At 40.6% G+C, this 22,082-nt stretch overlaps 3 protein-coding genes and 2 non-coding genes across 7 annotated transcripts in view; 2 read left to right on the forward strand and 3 right to left on the reverse strand.

The window, feature by feature from the left end:
* Positions 1-3,705, reverse strand: part of bbs2 (Bardet-Biedl syndrome 2) — a 14,123-nt gene extending 10,418 nt beyond the window's left edge. For both annotated transcript variants that reach the window (XM_068313448.1, XM_068313447.1), the window contains exons 1-5: positions 3,617-3,705; positions 3,042-3,193; positions 906-1,133; positions 549-674; positions 350-412 (exon numbers count right to left, since the gene is read on the reverse strand). In XM_068313448.1, coding sequence (XP_068169549.1) covers positions 350-412; positions 549-674; positions 906-1,133; positions 3,042-3,158 — 534 coding nt within the window. In that variant the 5' untranslated portion in view covers positions 3,159-3,193; positions 3,617-3,705. The remainder of the gene's footprint in view (positions 1-349; positions 413-548; positions 675-905; positions 1,134-3,041; positions 3,194-3,616) is intronic.
* A 2,589-nt stretch (positions 3,706-6,294) lies between these two features.
* LOC137594283 (dynein axonemal assembly factor 4-like) lies at positions 6,295-11,276 on the reverse strand. Its single transcript, XM_068313673.1, has 8 exons — positions 10,962-11,276; positions 9,552-9,699; positions 8,095-8,228; positions 7,630-7,929; positions 7,391-7,500; positions 7,159-7,312; positions 6,489-6,594; positions 6,295-6,413 (listed from the first exon to the last, which is right to left on the reverse strand). Exons 1-8 carry the CDS (start codon positions 11,082-11,084, stop codon positions 6,295-6,297), a joined length of 1,194 nt encoding a protein of 397 aa, XP_068169774.1. The 5' UTR covers positions 11,085-11,276.
* A 414-nt stretch (positions 11,277-11,690) lies between these two features.
* trnap-agg (transfer RNA proline (anticodon AGG)) lies at positions 11,691-11,762 on the reverse strand. The gene has a single exon. It is a non-coding gene; the product is annotated as a tRNA-Pro (tRNA).
* A 2,210-nt stretch (positions 11,763-13,972) lies between these two features.
* Positions 13,973-19,636, forward strand: LOC137594251 (dynein axonemal assembly factor 4-like). 2 transcript variants are annotated; one of them, XM_068313611.1, is made up of 8 exons: positions 13,973-14,788; positions 15,831-15,978; positions 17,593-17,726; positions 17,940-18,239; positions 18,369-18,478; positions 18,557-18,710; positions 19,311-19,416; positions 19,492-19,636. In XM_068313611.1, the coding sequence occupies exons 1-8, from the start codon at positions 14,666-14,668 to the stop codon at positions 19,608-19,610; spliced, it is 1,194 nt and encodes a 397-aa protein (XP_068169712.1). In that variant the 5' UTR covers positions 13,973-14,665; the 3' UTR covers positions 19,611-19,636. The 2 variants fall into 2 exon arrangements, with proteins under 2 accessions (XP_068169712.1, XP_068169711.1); XM_068313610.1 differs by having other exon boundaries at positions 13,973-14,366; positions 14,468-14,788; positions 19,311-19,636.
* On the forward strand, positions 13,987-14,058 carry trnap-agg (transfer RNA proline (anticodon AGG)). The gene has a single exon. It is a non-coding gene; the product is annotated as a tRNA-Pro (tRNA).
* Positions 19,637-22,082: the final 2,446 nt, after the last annotated feature.

Raw genomic sequence — 22,082 nt, forward strand, 5'->3', positions numbered from 1 at the left:
ACCCACAGAACTCCATCAATCAAGGATCAAACTATCAATCAATAAAGAAAAATAACATCAGACACAAGTTAGGACGTTAACTTTGTTCACAATGTTTAGTCAGAGTTAAAATGGGCTGAACTACTGCATTGTGGGAAATGTAGTTTAGGTCAAAGCACACTTTAAACCAATTTATTTTTGGACACTCTGACCTTTGATGCTCTTGCGGGCCACATAAAACGATGTGGCGGGCCACATTTGGCCCCCGGGCCTTGAGTTTGACACATGTGGTTTCTACAGCTCAGTCAACACTGAATGAGGTGGGACTAGAACACAGGAGACAGGTGGGGGGAGGGGCAGCAGGTCTCACCTCATTCTTCCCGTCTCCAGTGAAGTCACAGAGAACCAGAGATCTGACGTTATCTCCAGTCACCTGAACGCAACACATTCAGATGAACGAGCAACTTTGCAACTTTAACAGGTGTCACACACACACACACACACACACACACACACACACACACACACACACACATACACACACACACTTTAAAGGTTTCCGTTCTTACGGTCCAGAAGTGGTCGTTGCCCTCGTAGTCGTACCCCTGTAAGGCACAGTTCCCACCAATGATGGCCAGAGGCGCCGGGATGTCCCCCAGTTTTCCCAACACAATGGCATTGGCCCCATCAGTCACCTACACACACACACATACACACACACACATACTGTATATATAAACACTACTTATTTCTGAGTCGTGCCTCAATTTTTTGAAGAAAAAAAACCTGCTGAAGTTCCAACGGCTTCAGGATATATACTATATATTCAATACATCAATAAGTATTGATCACGTGATGCTTCAGTTGTGTCACCACCAGTGATTTCCAGTGGTACGCTCCATCTCCTCCATGAAATGTGTCCTCACCTCCCTGTAGAACACGTCAGCGTTGTCGTGGACATCATAAGCCAACAGATTGGTTTGGGACCCCACCAGCAGCGTGTCCCCCGTGCTGTTTGGCCCCAGAGGGCCCGCCGTCAGACAGGTAACGGCCTGGTTGATGTTGAGCAGAGAGACGTCTGAGTCCTGGGCGCTCTGACTCAGTCGGTGGGCCACCGGTCTCTGACTCCGGGCGTGAGGGTTGTGGATAAAAACCTTCAAACAGAACCAGAAGACATCTTCTCATCCATTCATGGAGAAAAGGAGTTCAGAACGACATGTGGAGGTACTAAAGAGTTAAAGAGTTCATGAGACGGTCGCTCTGTTCAAGTTCATGCAGCTGTCCTCCAATTAGAGCTCTTGTTGATAGAATAAACAGAATTAAAACAAAATCTGATCATTTGCTGATACTGAAATGAAAAAAACATTAAATGTTTTATATTTAATGTGGCAAGAGCTTTACAGGAGAGAGTCTCTGAAAATAAATAGGACAAAAGTGTGCTTTGACCAAAAACTACATTTCCCACAATGCAGTAATTCAGTCTATTTTTAACTTTGACAATGTCCTCATGTCCTAACTTGTGTCTGATGGTATTTTTCTTTATTGATTGATAGTTTGATCCTTGATTGATGGAGTTCTGTGGGTTTAATAACCTGACAAATGAAAAGGATTTATGTTAGAACAGAGAAACAAACAAACATGTTTTTTCTGTCTAACTGTAATGTTTGGAACTAGAATCAGTCAGAAATTCAGTTATTTAACATTAAGGAGTAGTTACATTTAGTTACATTACACTGAGTTACATTTAGTTACATTTATTAGTTACATTAAGGAGTAGTTACATTTAGTTACATTACACTGAGTTACATTTAGTTACATTTATTAGTTACATTAAGGAGTAGTTACATTTAGTTACATTACGCTGAGTTACATTTAGTTACATTTATTAGTTAAATTAAGGAGTAGTTACATTTAGTTACATTACACTGAGTTACATTTAGTTACATTTATTAGTTACATTAAGGAGTAGTTACATTTAGTTACATTTATTAGTTACATTAAGGAGTAGTTACATTTAGTTACATTACACTGAGTTACATTTAGTTACATTTATTAGTTACATTAAGGAGTAGTTACATTTAGTTACATTACGCTGAGTTACATTTAGTTACATTTATTAGTTAAATTAAGGAGTAGTTACATTTAGTTACATTACACTGAGTTACATTTAGTTACATTTTTTAGTTACATTAAGGAGTAGTTACATTTAGTTACATTACACTGAGTTACATTTAGTTACATTTATTAGTTACATTAAGGAGTAGTTACATTTAGTTACATTACACTGAGTTACATTTAGTTACATTTATTAGTTACATTAAGGAGTAGTTACATTTAGTTACATTACACTGAGTTACATTTAGTTACATTTATTAGTTACATTAAGGAGTAGTTACATTTAGTTACATTACGCTGAGTTACATTTAGTTACATGTATTAGTTACATTAAGGAGTAGTTACATTTAGTTACATTACACTGAGTTAATTTAGTTACATGTATTAGTTACATTAAGGAGTAGTTACATTTAGTTAAATTACACTGAGTTACATTTAGTTACATTTGTTAGTTACATTAAGGAGTAGTTACATTTAGTTACATTACGCTGAGTTACATTTAGTTACATGTATTAGTTACATTTAGTTACATGTATTAGTTACATTTAGTTACATGTATTAGTTACATTTAGTTACATGTATTAGTTACATTTAGTTACATGTATTAGTTACATTTAGTTACATGTATTAGTTACATTTAGTTACATGTATTAGTTACATTTAGTTACATGTATTAGTTACATTTAGTTACATGTATTAGTTACATTTAGTTACATGTATTAGTTACATCTGGCCCTTTGAGGACAGCCGTGATGCTGATCAGTGAAAATGAGTTTGACACCTCTGGTGTCGACCCTCTCAGTTACAGTAGAATTCATTATTTTTATTATTAGTGATCACACAGTGTAGGGCAGAGCCCCAGCTTCCCTCAGACCTAATGGGGTAACTACTTCAGTGACTTCCACTCCCAAAACGTTCTGCAGGAACAAACGGAACGTTTTGCTCACCTTCCCGGTCTGGGTGGCGGCGGTCAGACACGGGTGGAGCCCGTCGAACCGGCCCACCGCCACCATGCGGGGGTTGATCTTGTGGTTGAGCTTCAGGGTGAAGATGGGGATCAGCATGGTGTCTGACGGATGGACCCCCCAGGAGGGACGGACTGGCGGAACACCGAACACAACACAAGAATCGATCCGTGTGAATGAACAGACAACCGGGGCTGCTCTAATGGAATTACCGGATTACGTCACTGCCCGTGAGGAGTCCTGTTGCCTAGCAACAAGCGCTAGCAGGCTAAAGCTGGTTATCGCGCTAATCTCCTGCTAGTTCCGGTCAGCAACGCTAATTATCAATAAATTCATGTTATTGGTGTCTTTATCATTATAATCGATATATCAGTAACGCGTCACTAACGCACCAATCAAAGGAACCGCTGCCTACCGCCTGATTGCGTTGCTAGGTTAGCATCATCTGTTAGCATCATGTTATCTGTTAGCGTCATCGTAATGACGTCATTGTTTCTGGAAACAGCTCGAAACAGCTAACAGACGGACAACCCCCCCCCCCCGGGAAACATTCTCACCTGGACCCCCACGCAGCAGAACCCGATGGAGGTCCGACACCGAGACAGGCTGCCGTCAGATCCGGCTGGCACACACTTCCTGTTTGCTACTTTCACAATAAAAGCTTCTTCTTAAGAGCTTCCGGTTTCGGATTGTTGGGTAATGTAGTTCAGAGATGTCAAAGTCATTTTCACCGATGGCTTTAATCAAAGGGCCAGATGTAACTAATAAAAGTAACTAAATGTAATGTAACTAAATGTAACTACTCCTTAATGTAACTAATAAATGTAACTAAATGTAACTCAGTGTAATGTAACTAAATGTAACTACTCCTTAATGTAACTAATAAATGTAACTAAATATAACTCAGTGTAATGTAACTAAATGTAACTACTCCTTAATGTAACTAATAAATGTAACTAAATGTAACTCAGTATAATGTAACTAAATGTAACTACTCCTTAATGTAACTAATAAATGTAACTAAATATAACTCAGTGTAATGTAACTAAATGTAACTACTCCTTAATGTAACTAATAAATGTAACTAAATGTAACTCAGTGTAATGTAACTAAATGTAACTACTCCTTAATGTAACTAATAAATGTAACTTAATGTAACTCAGTGTAATGTAACTAAATGTAACTACTCCTTAATGTAACTAATAAATGTAACTAAATGTAACTCAGTGTAATGTAACTAAATGTAACTACTCCTTAATGTAACTAATAAATGTAACTAAATGTAACTCAGTGTAATGTAACTAAATGTAACTACTCCTTAATGTTAAATAACTGAATTTCTGACTGATTCTAGTTCCAAACATTACAGTTAGACAGAAAAAACATGTTTGTTTGTTTCTCTGTTCTAACATAAATCCTTTTCATTTGTCAGGTTATTAAACCCACAGAACTCCATCAATCAAGGATCAAACTATCAATCAATAAAGAAAAATAACATCAGACACAAGTTAGGACATTAACGTTGTTCCAAATGTATTTTGTAAATGTTAAAATGGGCTGAACTACTGCATTGTGGGAAATGAATTTTTTTAAAAGCACTTTTAACCTGTTTATTTTTAGACACTGACCTTTGATGCTCTTGCGGGCCACATGAAATGATGTGGAGGGCAAAATTTGGCCCCCGGGCCTTGAGTTAGACACATGTGATGTAGTGTATCAGATGATTATTATCTTATTTGGTGATGACCTTCACCGTTAAGGGCTGAGAAGGTCATGGAGCTGTGGATTTCTGTATCGTGTAGAGATCTTCAACATTCAAGGAAGAGTCCGTTAAAATATGAGACAGATAAAAGATACTGGATTAATTTCTTATTTATTAACACACACCAGAGGCCTATGGGAAAAAAATTAAAAACTATATTTTGGTTTCAGTTTAACAATTAAATAAAAACATGAATGAACAATAAAGCACAAGAATAAGACAAAAAAAAATACATTGCTCCAAAAAGTTCAGCGTTTGACCACATGAGGGCACCCATTGCATTCTGGGATTACCTCCAGGAACACATACAGCTGTGTTGAGAGGTGCTAAGCCCTGCACATTCACACCGACACCACTGTGACACCAGTAACACCAGTAACATCAGTAACACCAGTAACACCAGTAACACCAGTGACACCAGTGACACCAGTAACATCAGTAACACCAGTGACACCAGTAACACCAGTAACACCAGTAACACCAGTAACACCAGTAACACCAGTAACACCAGTAACACCAGTAACACCAGTGACACCAGTAACACCAGTGACACCACTAACACCAGTAACACCAGTAACACCAGTAACACCAGTGACACCAGTAACACCAGTAACACCAGTAACACCAGTAACACCAGTGACACCAGTGACACCAGTGACACCATTAACACCAGTGACACCAGTAACACCAGTGACACCAGTAACACCAGTAACACCAGTGACACCAGTAACACCAGTGACACCAGTAACACCAGTGACACCAGTAACACCAGTAACACCAGTGACACCAGTGACACCAGTGACACCAGTAACACCAGTGACACCAGTGACACCAGTAACACCAGTAACACCAGTGACACCAGTAACACCAGTGACACCAGTGACACCAGTAACACCAGTAACACCAGTGACACCAGTAACACCAGTAACACCAGTAACATCAGTGACACCAGTGACAACATTAACATCAGTGACACCAGTAACACCAGTGACACCAGTAACACCAGTGACACCAGTGACACCAGTAACACCAGTAACACCAGTGACACCAGTAACACCAGTAACACCAGTAACACCAGTAACATCAGTGACACCAGTGACAACATTAACATCAGTGACACCAGTAACACCAGTAACACCAGTAACACCAGTAACATCAGTGACACCAGTGACAACATTAACATCAGTGACACCAGTAACACCAGTAACACCAGTGACACCAGTGACACCAGTAACACCAATAACACCAGTAACACCAGTAACACCAGTAACACCAGTGATACCAGTGACACCAGTGACACCAGTAACACCAGTGACACCAGTGACACCAGTGACACCAGTAACACCAGTAACACCAATAACACCAGTAACACCAGTAACACCAGTGACACCAGTAACACCAGTAACACCAGTAACACCAGTAACACCAGTAACACCAGTGACACCAGTGACACCAGTAACACCAGTAACAGCCTCACTGCGTGTCCAGACGGGCTGGGGGGCCTTGGATGGCGTCCCTGATGGTTTGTGTGTCTGCTTGCAGCGCTTCATCGTCAGGCTGGATCCTGAGAGCTGCCTGGTAGTCCTGTAGCCCTGAGGAAACATCCCATAATAGATGAGCTGCCAGCAGACCTTCACACAGCGCTGACAGACCTCGGGGGTTCTCACCTTCTGCATAGAGCTGCAGCTGGCAGAAAGCAGATCCTCGGCGGACGTGGGCTCTGCTTCTGGAGGCTGCATTCGCTGCCACTGGGGGAGTCAGCAGAACCAGAGCCTGTAGGAACACCAGTGCATTATGGGAGATGTAGGATAGGGATGAGCGAGTACACCCCCATCTGTATCTGTATCTGTTCAACCAGCTAATTCTCTGTATCTGTACAGAGATTGGTGGGGCTTCAATCACGACTTTATTTTAAGTCTGAAATTGATATGTATTGATCAGAAGTTGATATTTTTATTGTTTATTTTAAAACTATTTACAGAACAGCCTCAAAATGGAGATTCAAATCAATGATTTTGATCACAAAAGTAAAGGAATTATTTCGTTTTTAATGAACTCAGAACATAAAGTCATTAATGACACAACACATGCAAAAGGAAATTATGAACTACAAAGTATACATGAACAAGAATCGTCCCACTCAACAATGAACAATTAATTTGTTTTGATGATCAAACTGTCTTTTTGTAATTATTTATTGATTGTTTACCACCCAATGTTCTTACCATGTTTCTTTTTACACAGAGTTAAACAATGCTGGTGAAAATGAATGAATGAATGAATGAATGAATGAATGAATGAATGAATGAATGAATGAATGAACACACACACACACACCTGAGAGGAGTCCTCGATGGCCTTGTGCAGGTTCCTGAGCTTCAGGTGACACGCTGCCCTGTTTGAATACAACGCTGGGATGTCCCTGTGGAGCCTGAGGGCCAGACTGTAGGCGTTCACGGCCCCCAGGTAGTCACCAGACACAAAGCACTGGCTGGAGGAAACACTCTGGAGTCACGCCGTCAGTCTGAACACACTCCTGTTCACTCAGTCTGGAACAACCTTCACTTACTCTCCTTTGTCCTTCAGCCAATCAGCACGGAGCTCCTTCTCCGTCAGACCCCCCAGCTCTACAGCGTCTGGATCTCCAGCACGTCTGGCTTCAGCTTGTTTCCTGCTCCACTGGTGGATGGAAGGTGACAGATGTTCACGTTAATATTAACGTGACCCCCCCCAGCAGACGGCGTGACAGGAGGGATGAAGGATCCTCCAGTCCTGCAGACATCAGGGGGGGAACCCCCCAGCTCTCACCTCCTCCTCCTCAGCAGCTCTGGACTCCCTGAGGGGTGTTGGGAAAACTCGTGTGGTGAATCTGACTGGGATGTTTCCAGAAGGTCTCTGAGCAGGCAGCTCCTCTGGACGTCCAGCGGACTGCTTCTCCGTGGGGGGGTCCGGCGGGGCGGGGGCGTGGCTCTGACGGCGGACCTGGCGCTGGGCTTCTTCTGACGCTCCTGTCTCTGGTCTCAGCTGCCAGGCTTCCAGCTCCGCTCTGGTCTTCTCTCTCTCAGCGTCCTTCACCTTCTGGACGGCGTCTCGTTCCTCCTGTTCTAACTGGATCAGGAAAAACCTTCAGTCTGTCCGTCACACAGCACGTCCACCATCAGAGTGGTGAGTGTGTGTGTGTGTTTGTGTGTGTGTGTGTGTGTGTGTGTGTGTGTGTGTGTGTGTGTGTGTGTGTGTGTTTCATGGGTGGATGTGGACCTGACTGAATGCTACCTTCATCAGCGTCTCCAGCCCATATCTCCTCTCTGCCTGCTTCTGTGCTGCCTTGGATGTGGATTGTGAAGAAAGCTTTTCCTGGTATTTCACCAGAGCCCGTTCCCTGACTTCCCTCTGTTGGACTTTATCATCTGGAAAACATCCCTTTATCGTCATCTGATGCAAAACTCTGCATTAACTCATATATTTTTCATATATAAGGCGCACTGTCAGTGTTTGAGAAAATTAAATCCTGTAGTGTTCCAGTCTCAGAGGAAAACTGATTGAAAGGCAAACAGAGAGTAATCAGTGTTAATCCATTACATCACACACATTCACACCTGGAGCTGCATCAGTTTGTCTGTGTGTGAACAAAGCAGAGAGCAGCTAAAAACCAAAGTTTAGACAATAAACGTGATTCTGAATTATTATTATTATTATTATTATTATTATTATCATCATCATTATTATCATTATTGTTATTATTATTATTGTTGTTGTTTTTATTTATATTATTATCATCTTTTTTTATCATTATTATTTTTGTTATTATTATTAGTAGTAGTAGTAGTAGTAGTAGTAGTAGTATCATTATTAGAATTATTATTATTGTTATTATTATTTTTTATGATTTTGAGAATAATTCAGGGTGTTCAAATATCTAAGAAATAAAGGAGTTTATTTTATCTTAACAGTCGAGCAGCAGATGAACAGTTCCTCCACAGAGTCTCAGCAGAACTGATTTATTCTTTCAGGGGGGGGCAGTGGCTCAGTGGTGAAGCGGGCGGTAGAGCGAGTCTTCCTATGATTTCAAGATCGGCGGTTCGATTCCCGCTCCCACCCCAAAAAATACCTGGAGGTGAGCTGACAGTGGGAGGCGTCAGCTCACCCCCGGAGCACTACCAAGGCGCCCCTGAGCAAGGTGCCGTCCCCCTTTACAAGTTGCTTAATTGAGGCGCACCAAGATAGATAGATAGATACTTTATTAATCCCAGAGGAAATTGTATTAAGGAGCTGCCTGCCACTCTACCTCCCTGCATACCAACAGGCCCCCTTGTGTGTGTGTGTGCTACAGGGGCCTGTATACACTAATATATATATATATGTATATATATATACATATATACATATGTATGCATGCGTTTTAATCATTAGCTAGAGTGTGCATTCTTAATTTCCCTTCGGGGATCAAAACAGTATATTAAATAAAAAAATTGAAAATTAAATTAAAATTATTCTGTGATTTTTGCTGACTGAAAACTCTGAACTGTATTGTGTTCATTAGTTGTGTGTCTTTCAATGTGTGTGTAGATGATCACTTGTAGACCAACACACCGTGTTCCACTCCAACCACTAATCCATTAAACCCAGATGAAGATGGACCAGTTTCCTGTGAGACTGGAACCTTCCATTCCCTGGTGGCTCCACAGACAGGCTGAGGACTGTGTGCTGGATCAGCTCCATGATGCTCTTACATGTGGTGATCATCAGCTGCTCCCACATCCCCTGGATCTTTTTGGGCAAACTGAAGCAGGCCACTCCATTTCCCACCTTTGCTGTTCCTCTGACGTCATCAACAGGCTGGAACAGGAAGGCTTCGAACAGATACGGCGGGAAATGCACCTGTAAAAAAGTTAGAGGAGGTGGTGACGTCATTCTGTCGTAGCGTGACTCTCGTTGCCATGACTACCTCCACACGGACCAACGGGGCTCAGATGGAACTCTCCCTTTCACCACCGGGTTCCTCTGACGGAAGCCGGCGTTACACTCCAGAAAACGGGGATTAAAAGCAGCCCACGAGTGATGCTGTGTGTCTCCATCCAGAGGTGTCGATTTGACTAGTTTTTATTAGTTTTATTAGTTTTTCTTCATCCGTCTGGTCGCAGACCAAACCAATCGTTTTCATGTCTTCAGATCCAGACGGTCTGAACCACACAGAAATCATTGAAACAGGTTTTCATCAGGCAGTAAACAAAACTCCTGAAATGAATTATCAATCATTATAACACTGATTTGTTTCCTGTAACAAATAAAACTATGAAATAAACGACAATCATCATGAAACCTTTTTCAACTGTCATGAATCCAAAACCAATTAAATGAATAAACTATTACTATTATTACATACAAAGTATGAAAAAGTATTAATGGTGATTTGGAATTTTAAATGATGTAATCCACTGAAACAACTCAGCATATCATAGATTAAACAGATTAATATTCCTCACAATAAACACAAATTCACATATGATTTAATATTTGCACACCGTTCCTTTTTCCAACCATAACAGCATTTCTAGACTTCTGGACTATTATTTATCTGTTTGGCTTCATCTGAACCCACTGACTATCTCTGTTCCTTATGTCTTCATCTAATTAATACGTCTAATTATATTTTCTTTAACTAACGCCTTGTGATGTTTCCTTTAACATTTCTGACAGCATTCAGGTTCTTATCTATTACACACATTTACACTCTATTACACACTATTACACTCTATTACCATCTATTAAACACTATGACACTCTGTTGCCATCTATTGTTCACTATGACACACTATTACACTCTATTACATACTATGACACTCTGTTGCCATCTATTACACACTATTACACACTATTACACTCTATTACCATCTATTGCACACTATGACACTCTGTTGCCATCTATTACACACTATGACACACTATTGCACTCTATTACACTCTATTACCATCTATTGCACAGTATGACACACTATTACACTCTATTACACACTATTACACTCTATTACACTCTATTACCATCTATTGCACACTATGACACACTATTACACTCTATTACACTCTATTACACTCTATTACCATCTATTACACACTATTACACGCTATTACCACTGACACACCTTCAGATACTCGTCCGTGGACACCACGTCCACCCGGTCGGCTCTGTGTCCTTTCAGATCCACGCTGATGCAGACCGTGGACTCGGTCTGAGTCCAGCTGTAGTCCGACACCATCAGAGGCATGTTCACGGCTCTGGTCCCAGATCTGGACCAGAACCCACAACCGAACCCAGAGACCAACCACTGCCCCCCCGGCTCACACAGATCACACCTGTCTGTCTTTGTTGTCTCTCACTTTCATGTGCGGCGTCCCGTCGCCATAGAGACGAGAGTTACGTCACGTTGTGTTCAGGTCCATCGGAAAAATCCAATCAAGGCTTCTAATGGACAAAATAGAATCTAGTAATCAATGAAACTGAACGTTCACTAGTAGATTAAATTATAATCCAGGTCGTTTCCGTTTGCAGCTCCTGATTTTTACCTTCAGTTTCCAGCTGGACACCTTCACCTCTGATTGGTCAGATTTACTGCACTGATGACCTTGAACGTCTCACACGGACGAATAAAAGTTCGATGAGACTCGATCCTCCAGACCATAATAATCAACTCCCACAACGACACGAATAATGAAGTCAACCCGTTCCCTTTGACTGTTGGTCTTCTGACTTTGAACAGGTTCAGGTGAGTGAAGGTCTAACACGTGGATTGTTGTCTCCGGGCTCTGATTGGATGGATTTGGTCACAGCTGCTTCTGGTTTGGGAAAAAAACCGTTTCTAACAAGTAAAGTAGGGCTCGTCCGGGATTTGAACCCGGGACCTCTCGCACCCTAAGCGAGAATCATACCCCTAGACCAACGAGCCGCGGGGGAGACGTCGGTCTGGTTCGGTCTAGTACGGGTGAACTGGGGTCTGGTGCTGTGGCAGTTCAGACCTCCACAAACCCTGCTGATCAACAGCTCCCCCTGCTGGTCGAGGCTCTGCGTCCACCTCAGTGTCACGGAGATCGATCTCAGATGGAGTTGGGAGAGACACTATGACGTCATGACAAGCACCATGGAGCAGGGGTCACACCTTGTTTCACCCTGAGCCACTTATTGGGAATCAATCAATACCAGTTTGATATGCTCTGGAATCAATTCACTCAATTGACTCGAATTTTTTTTTTCTTTATTTAATCATTTTATCTTTATATAAAAAAATAAAATAAAATAAGAAATTTACTCAAATGACTGGAAATTTTATCTATTTTTATTTATTTTCATTTTTACATAAAAAATGAAATAAAATTAAAAAAAAAATAAATAAATTTACTCAATTGACTCGAAATTTTATTATTAATAATTATCAATATTCTCCTACATGAAGACACTGATCATGTAAATTATTTCTCACAATATCATGGTGGCCTGGGTTAACACAGTCCACCATGCTGACGTCTCTGTCCTCAGACACGTTCAGAGCAATTCTGGACAGAAGAACAAACTGACGTGTTGAATAAATCTGTTGATGCATCCTGGGAATAGTCACCTCCATCTGTGTGTTGATGCCAGCCCCGTTCTTCATCGTTCCTGGAGGGAAGGAGAACATTTCATCGTCCTTCATGATAAACATGCATTCTTTATCACCTCACAGTTACAACAATCTGTAGAAGTAGTTTGAGCACAGGTCCAACAAGTGTTTTTGCTGACACGGTCCAGCACCTGAAGTTTTTGTTTGAGTGTGAAGAATAGAACATCTCTGGACACAGAACAAGCTGTTGAGTCTGGACACGTCTCTTATGGACTGTCTCATCCCTGTTCAAGCTGTTCTCATCAAATCTGAGAGCCAAAAACAAATTCTGGAAGTCACTTTACCCAAAACCACATCGACCGATCAGAAAAATGTTGCACTTTAAATAAATAAGTAAGTAAGTAAATAAATAAGTAAATAAGTAAATAAATAATCACGCAGAGAGATTAATTTTACAAACAAGATTTAACAATAAACCCCAAAGTGTCGTGACGATGGGTCTCTCACCTGGTGTGATCCAGTTGGAGGATGTTGTTCCTTTGACCAGCCTGTGGATCAGCCTCAGGAAGCATCCTGTGGTTGTTGGGTCAGATCTCGACGCCACCACAAGGTTCAGCCCCCCCACCAGGAGAAACAGGCAATCGCTTCTTGGGACGAAATAAGTTCAACATTCTCTTCATCGTTGTATAAACGTATCCTCTGTCTCTGAAATAGAATGGATCGGATGACGTGTTTGAGTAAAACACTGCACAACAAATTAAAATATTCAAAATGTCATTTAAAAAACAAATAAAAATACAGTTAAAGAACATTTGGCAAAAAAATCCTCAATTACCAGAGAAAACATTTGTCTGGATGAACAGTTTTAAATGAATATTATTAACCCCTGAATATTATTAACCCCTGAACCCAACCTGCAGGTTGTGTGTCTGAAAACAGCTGAGAAATAATAACCAGTAGGTTCAACAGTCGGTCTGAATATAAGGTAGTATAAAACACTGTGTGTGTGTGTGTGTGTGTGTGTGTGTGTGTGTGTGTGTGTGTGTGTGTGTGTGTGTGTGTGTGTGTGTGTGTGTGTGTGTGTGTGTGTGTACAGTATACTGTATGAATGTCCTGACGGTTCTATATGACGTCGGCTGATGCTGGTCACGTGGTATTGCCCCATTTATCGATCGGTTGGAGCACACAGAGGCTTGTTTTTATTACATTTTTTATGTCATTCTGACGTTTTGTTTAGTATTTTTATGTTTTGTCGACCTAATTATGTTAAGTTTGTCTGATCTTCTAACTTTTTTTGACTAATGAGTCAAAATAAAGTTCTGTCCATTTTTAATGATCAGGTGCAGTCCCTATCTGGACCACTGGGTGGCAGTGTAACACCTGGTAAATCCTCTTCCACTAACAGTAGTTTGATGGATTATTATGGGGCAGTTGTGTGTTCGTGTGACGGAGGTGTGACGGAGGTCGTGTTCAAACACACACTCACGTGGAGGAGACCCATGACGTCATCGGTTTTCTCAGTGACTAAACCCCAGTTGAGCAGCAACACCCCGAACCAGACCGACGTCTCCCCCGCGGCTCGTTGGTCTAGGGGTATGATTCTCGCTTAGGGTGCGAGAGGTCCCGGGTTCAAATCCCGGACGAGCCCTCCTTTACTTGTTAGAAACGGTTTTTTTCCCAAACCAGAAGCAGCTGTGACCAAATCCATCCAATCAGAGCCCGGAGACAACAATCCACGTGTTAGACCTTCACTCACCTGAACCTGTTCAAAGTCAGAAGACCAACAGTCAAAGGGAACGGGTTGACTTCATTATTCGTGTCGTTGTGGGAGTTGATTATTATGGTCTGGAGGATCGAGTCTCATCGAACTTTTATTCGTCCGTGTGAGACGTTCAAGGTCATCAGTGCAGTAAATCTGACCAATCAGAGGTGAACGTGTCCAGCTGGAAACTGAAGGTAAAAATCAGGAGCTGCAAACGGAAACGACCTGGATTATAATTTAATCTACTAGTGAACGTTCAGTTTCATTGATTACTAGATTCTATTTTGTCCATTAGAAGCCCTGATTGGATTTTTCCGACGGACCTGAACACAACGTGACGTAACTCTCGTCTCTATGGCGACGGGACGCCGCACATGAAAGTGAGAGACAACAAAGACAGACAGGTGTGATCTGTGTGAGCCGGGGGGGGCAGTGGTTGGTCTCTGGGTTCGGTTGTGGGTTCTGGTCCAGATCTGGGACCAGAGCCGTGAACATGCCTCTGATGGTGTCGGACTACAGCTGGACTCAGACCGAGTCCACGGTCTGCATCAGCGTGGATCTGAAAGGACACAGAGCCGACCGGGTGGACGTGGTGTCCACGGACGAGTATCTGAAGGTGTGTCAGTGGTAATAGCGTGTAATAGTGTGTAATAGATGGTAATAGAGTGTAATAGAGTGTAATAGAGTGTAATAGTGTGTCATAGTGTGCAATAGATGGTAATAGAGTGTAATAGTGTGTAATAGAGTGTAATAGTGTGTCATAGTGTGCAATAGATGGTAATAGAGTGTAATAGTGTGTAATAGAGTGTAAATGTGTGTAATAGATAAGAACCTGAATGCTGTCAGAAATGTTAAAGGAAACATCACAAGGCGTTAGTTAAAGAAAATATAATTAGATGTATTAATTAGATGAAGACATAAGGAACAGAGATAGTCAGTGGGTTCAGATGAAGCCAAACAGATAAATAATAGTCCAGAAGTCTAGAAATGCTGTTATGGTTGGAAAAAGGAACGGTGTGCAAATATTAAATCATATGTGAATTTGTGTTTATTGTGAGGAATATTAATCTGTTTAATCTATGATATGCTGAGTTGTTTCAGTGGATTACATCATTTAAAATTCCAAATCACCATTAATACTTTTTCATACTTTGTATGTAATAATAGTAATAGTTTATTCATTTAATTGGTTTTGGATTCATGACAGTTGAAAAAGGTTTCATGATGATTGTCGTTTATTTCATAGTTTTGTTTGTTACAGGAAACAAATCAGTGTTATAATGATTGTTAATTCATTTCAGGAGTTTTGTTTACTGCCTGATGAAAACCTGTTTCAATGATTTCTGTGTGGTTCAGACCGTCTGGATCTGAAGACATGAAAACGATTGGTTTGGTCTGCGACCAGACGGATGAAGAAAAACTAATAAAACTAATAAAAACTAGTCAAATCGACACCTCTGGATGGAGACACACAGCATCACTCGTGGGCTGCTTTTAATCCCCGTTTTCTGGAGTGTAACGCCGGCTTCCGTCAGAGGAACCCGGTGGTGAAAGGGAGAGTTCCATCTGAGCCCCGTTAGTCCGTGTGGAGGTAGTCATGGCAACGAGAGTCACGCTACGACAGAATGACGTCACCACCTCCTCTAACTTTTTTACAGGTGCATTTCCCGCCGTATCTGTTCGAAGCCTTCCTGTTCCAGCCTGTTGATGACGTCAGAGGAACAGCAAAGGTGGGAAATGGAGTGGCCTGCTTCAGTTTGCCCAAAAAGATCCAGGGGATGTGGGAGCAGCTGATGATCACCACATGTAAGAGCATCATGGAGCTGATCCAGCACACAGTCCTCAGCCTGTCTGTGGAGCCACCAGGGAATGGAAGGTTCCAGTCTCACAGGAAACTGGTCCATCTTCATCTGGGTTTAATGGATTAGTGGTTGGAGTGGAACACGGTGTGTTGGTCTACAAGTGATCATCTACACACACATTGAAAGACACACAACTAATGAACACAATACAGTTCAGAGTTTTCAGTCAGCAAAAATCACAGAATAATTTTAATTTAATTTTCAATTTTTTTATTTAATATACTGTTTTGATCCCCGAAGGGAAATTAAGAATGCACACTCTAGCTAATGATTAAAACGCATGCATACATATGTATATATGTATATATATATACATATATATATATATTAGTGTATACAGGCCCCTGTAGCACACACACACACAAGGGGGCCTGTTGGTATGCAGGGAGGTAGAGTGGCAGGCAGCTCCTTAATACAATTTCCTCTGGGATTAATAAAGTATCTATCTATCTATCTTGGTGCGCCTCAATTAAGCAACTTGTAAAGGGGGACGGCACTTTGCTCAGGGGCGCCTTGGTAGTGCTCCGGGGGTGAGCTGACGCCTCCCACTGTCAGTTCACCTCCGGGTATTTTTTGGGGTGGGAGCGGGAATCGAACCGCCGATCTTGAAATCATAGGACGACTCGCTCTACCGCCCGCCTCACCACTGAGCCACTGCCCCCCCCTGAAAGAATAAATCAGTTCTGCTGAGACTCTGTGGAGGAACTGTTCATCTGCTGCTCGACTGTTAAGATAAAATAAACTCCTTTATTTCTTAGATATTTGACCACTCAATTATTCTCAAAATCAAATAATAGTAATAATAACAGTAATAATAAAAATAATGCTAATAATGATACTACTAATAATAACAATAATGATAATAATAATAATAATGATAATAATAATAATAATGATAATAATAATAACACGAATACTACTACTAATAATAATGATAATAATAATAACGATAATAATAATAATAATTCTAATAATGATACTACTAATACTAATAATAATACTAATAATAATGATAATAATAATAATAACAAAAATAATAATGATAAAAAATGATGATAATAATATAAATAAAAACAACAACAATAATAATAATAATAATAATAATAAAAATAATGATAATGATAATAATAATAATGCTATTAATGATAATAATGATAATAATAGTGATGATATAATAATAATAATAATAATGATAATAATGATAATAATAATAATAATAATAATAATAATAATAATAATAATAATAATAATAATAATAATAATAATAATAATAATAATATAATAATTCAGAATCACGTTTATTGTCTAAACTTTGGTTTTTAGCTGCTCTCTGCTTTGTTCACACACAGACAAACTGATGCAGCTCCAGGTGTGAATGTGTGTGATGTAATGGATTAACACTGATTACTCTCTGTTTGCCTTTCAATCAGTTTTCCTCTGAGACTGGAACACTACAGGATTTAATGTTCTCAAAAACTGACAGTGCGCCTTATATATGAAAAATATATGAGTTAATGCAGAGTTTTGCATCAGATGACGATAAAGGGATGTTTTCCAGATGATAAAGTCCAACAGAGGGAAGTCAGGGAACGGGCTGTGGTGAAATACCAGGAAAAGCTTTCTTCACAATCCACATCCAAGGCAGCACAGAAGCAGGCAGAGAGGAGATATGGGCTGGAGACGCTGATGAAGGTAGCATTCAGTGAGGTCCACATCCAGCCATGAAACACACACACACACACACACACACACACACACACACACACACACACACACACACACACACACACACACACACACACACACACACACACACACACACACACACACACACACACACACACTCACCACTCTGATGGTGGACGTGCTGTGTGACGGACAGACTGAAGGTTTTTCCTGATCCAGTTAGAACAGGAGGAACGAGACGCCGTCCAGAAGGTGAAGGACGCTGAGAGAGAGAAGACCAGAGCGGAGCTGGAAGCCTGGCAGCTGAGACCAGAGACAGGAGCGTCAGAAGAAGCCCAGCGCCAGGTCCGCCGTCAGAGCCACGCCCCCGCCCCGCCGGACCCCCCCACGGAGAAGCAGTCCGCTGGACGTCCAGAGGAGCTGCCTGCTCAGAGACCTTCTGGAAACATCCCAGTCAGATTCACCACACGAGTTTTCCCAACACCCCTCAGGGAGTCCAGAGCTGCTGAGGAGGAGGAGGTGAGAGCTGGGGGGTTCCCCCCCTGATGTCTGCAGGACTGGAGGATCCTTCATCCCTCCTGTCACGCCGTCTGCTGGGGGGGGTCACGTTAATATTAACGTGAACATCTGTCACCTTCCATCCACCAGTGGAGCAGGAAACAAGCTGAAGCCAGACGTGCTGGAGATCCAGACGCTGTAGAGCTGGGGGGTCTGACGGAGAAGGAGCTCCGTGCTGATTGGCTGAAGGACAAAGGAGAGTAAGTGAAGGTTGTTCCAGACTGAGTGAACAGGAGTGTGTTCAGACTGACGGCGTGACTCCAGAGTGTTTCCTCCAGCCAGTGCTTTGTGTCTGGTGACTACCTGGGGGCCGTGAACGCCTACAGTCTGGCCCTCAGGCTCCACAGGGACATCCCAGCGTTGTATTCAAACAGGGCAGCGTGTCACCTGAAGCTCAGGAACCTGCACAAGGCCATCGAGGACTCCTCTCAGGTGTGTGTGTGTGTGTTCATTCATTCATTCATTCATTCATTCATTCATTCATTCATTCATTCATTCATTCATTCATTCATTCATTCATTCATTCATTCATTCATTCATTTTCACCAGCATTGTTTAACTCTGTGTAAAAAGAAACATGGTAAGAACATTGGGTGGTAAACAATCAATAAATAATTACAAAAAGACAGTTTGATCATCAAAACAAATTAATTGTTCATTGTTGAGTGGGACGATTCTTGTTCATGTATACTTTGTAGTTCATAATTTCCTTTTGCATGTGTTGTGTCATTAATGACTTTATGTTCTGAGTTCATTAAAAACTAAATAATTCCTTTACTTTTGTGATCAAAATCATTGATTTGAATCTCCATTTTGAGGCTGTTCTGAAAATAGTTTTAAATAAACAATAAAAATATCAACTTCTGATCAATACTTATCAATTTCAGACTTAAAATAAAGTCGTGATTGAAGCCCCACCAATCTCTGTACAGATACAGAGAATTTAGCTGGTTGAACAGATACAGATACAGATGGCGGTGTACTCGCTCATCCCTATCCTACATCTCCCATAATGCACTGGTGTTCCTACAGGCTCTGGTTCTGCTGACTCCCCCAGTGGCAGCGAATGCAGCCTCCAGAAGCAGAGCCCACGTCCGCCGAGGATCTGCTTTCTGCCAGCTGCAGCTCTATGCAGAAGGTGAGAACCCCCGAGGTCTGTCAGCGCTGTGTGAAGGTCTGCTGGCAGCTCATCTATTATGGGATGTTTCCTCAGGGCTACAGGACTACCAGGCAGCTCTCAGGATCCAGCCTGACGATGAAGCGCTGCAAGCAGACACACAAACCATCAGGGACGCCATCCAAGGCCCCCCAGCCCGCCTGGACACGCAGTGAGGCTGTTACTGGTGTTACTGGTGTTACTGGTGTTACTGGTGTTACTGGTGTTACTGATGTTACTGGTGTCACTGGTGTCACTGGTGTTACTGGTGTCACTGGTGTCACTGGTGTCACTGGTGTTACTGGTGTTACTGGTGTTACTGGTGTTACTGGTGTTACTGGTGTCACTGGTGTTACTGGTGTCACTGGTGTCACTGGTGTCACTGGTGTTACTGGTGTTACTGGTGTCACTGGTGTTACTGGTGTTACTGGTGTCACTGGTGTTACTGGTGTCACTGGTGTCACTGGTGTCACTGGTGTTACTGGTGTTACTGGTGTTACTGGTGTTACTGGTGTCACACTGGTGTTGGTGTGAATGTGCAGGGCTTAGCACCTCTAAACACAGCTGTGTGTGTTCCTGGAGGTACTCCCAGAATGCAATGGGTGCCCTCATGTGGTCAAACGCTGAACTTTTTGGAACAATGTATTTTTTGTCTTATTCTTGTACTTTATTGTTCATTCATGTTTTTATGTAATTGTTAAACTGAAACAAAAATAAAGTTTTTAATTTTTTCCCCATAGGCCTCTGGTGTGTGTTAATAAATAAGAAATTAATCCAGTATCTTTTATCTGTGTCATATTTTAACGGACTCTTCCTTGAATGTTGAAGATCTCTACACGATACAGAAATCCACAGCTCCATGACCTTCTCAGCCCTTAACGGTGAAGGTCATCACCAAATAAGATAATAATCATCTGATACACTACATCACACACGTCTAACTCAAGGCCCGGGGGCCAATTTTGGCCCTCCACATCATTTCATGTGGCCCGCAAGAGCATCAAAGGTCAGTGTCTAAAAATAAACAGGTTAAAAGTGCTTTAAAAAAATTCTTTTCCCACAATGCAGTAGTTCATCCCATTTTAACATTTACAAATACATTTGGAACAAAGTTAATGTCCTAACTTGTGTCTGATGTTATTTTTCTTTATTGATTGATAGTTTGATCCTTGATTGATTGAGTTCTGTGGGTTTAATAACCTGACAAATGAAAAGGATTTATGTTAGAACAGAGAAACAAACAAACATGTTTTTTCTGTCTAACTGTAATGTTTGGAACTAGAATCAGTCAGAAATTCAGTTATTTAACATTAAGGAGTAGTTACATTTAGTTACATTACACTGAGTTACATTTAGTTACATTTATTAGTTACATTAAGGAGTAGTTACATTTAGTTACATTACACTGAGTTACATTTAGTTACATTTATTAGTTACATTAAGGAGTAGTTACATTTAGTTACATTACACTGAGTTACATTTAGTTACATTTATTAGTTACATTAAGGAGTAGTTACATTTAGTTACATTACACTGAGTTACATTTAGTTACATTTATTAGTTACATGAAGGAGTAGTTACATTTAGTTACATTACACTGAGTTACATTTAGTTACATTTATTAGTTACATGAAGGAGTAGTTACATTTAGTTACATTACACTGAGTTACATTTAGTTACATTTATTAGTTACATGAAGGAGTAGTTACATTTAGTTACATTACACTGAGTTACATTTAGTTACATTTATTAGTTACATTAAGGAGTAGTTACATTTAGTTACATTACACTGAGTTACATTTAGTTACATTTCTTAGTTACATTAAGGAGTAGTTACATTTAGTTACATTACACTGAGTTACATTTAGTTACATTTATTAGTTACATTAAGGAGTAGTTACATTTAGTTACATTACACTGAGTTACATTTAGTTACATTTATTAGTTACATTAAGGAGTAGTTACATTTAGTTACATTACACTGAGTTACATTTAGTTACATTTATTAGTTACATTAAGGAGTAGTTACATTTAGTTACATTACACTGAGTTACATTTAGTTACATTTATTAGTTACATTAAGGAGTAGTTACATTTAGTTACATTACACCGAGTTACATTTAGTTACATTATTAGTTACATTAAGGAGTAGTTACATTTAGTTACATTACACTGAGTTACATTTAGTTACATTTATTAGTTACATTAAGGAGTAGTTACATTTAGTTACATTACACTGAGTTACATTTAGTTACATTTATTAGTTACATTAAGGAGTAGTTACATTTAGTTACATTGCACTGAGTTACATTTAGTTACATTTATTAGTTACATTAAGGAGTAGTTACATTTAGTTACTTTACTAGTGTTACTGGTGTTACTGGTGTTACTGGTGTCACACTGGTGTCACACTGGTGTCACGACCGTCGGTGTGTGTAGACAGCTCAGCAGCTGTCAGGCACAGCTGTGTGTGTTCCTGGATGGTACTCCCAGAATGCAATGGGTCCCCTCATGTGGTCAAACGCGGAACTTTTTGGAACGCTGGTTTTTGTTGTTGTCTTATTCTTGTGCTTTATTGCTCATTCACGTTTTTATTTAATTGTTAAAACGAAACAAAAATAAAGTTTTAAAAAAGGAAAAATTTCCAG

Source organism: Antennarius striatus, chromosome 4 (assembly GCF_040054535.1).
Source record: "Antennarius striatus isolate MH-2024 chromosome 4, ASM4005453v1, whole genome shotgun sequence".
Classification (NCBI taxonomy): Eukaryota; Metazoa; Chordata; class Actinopteri; order Lophiiformes; family Antennariidae; genus Antennarius; species Antennarius striatus.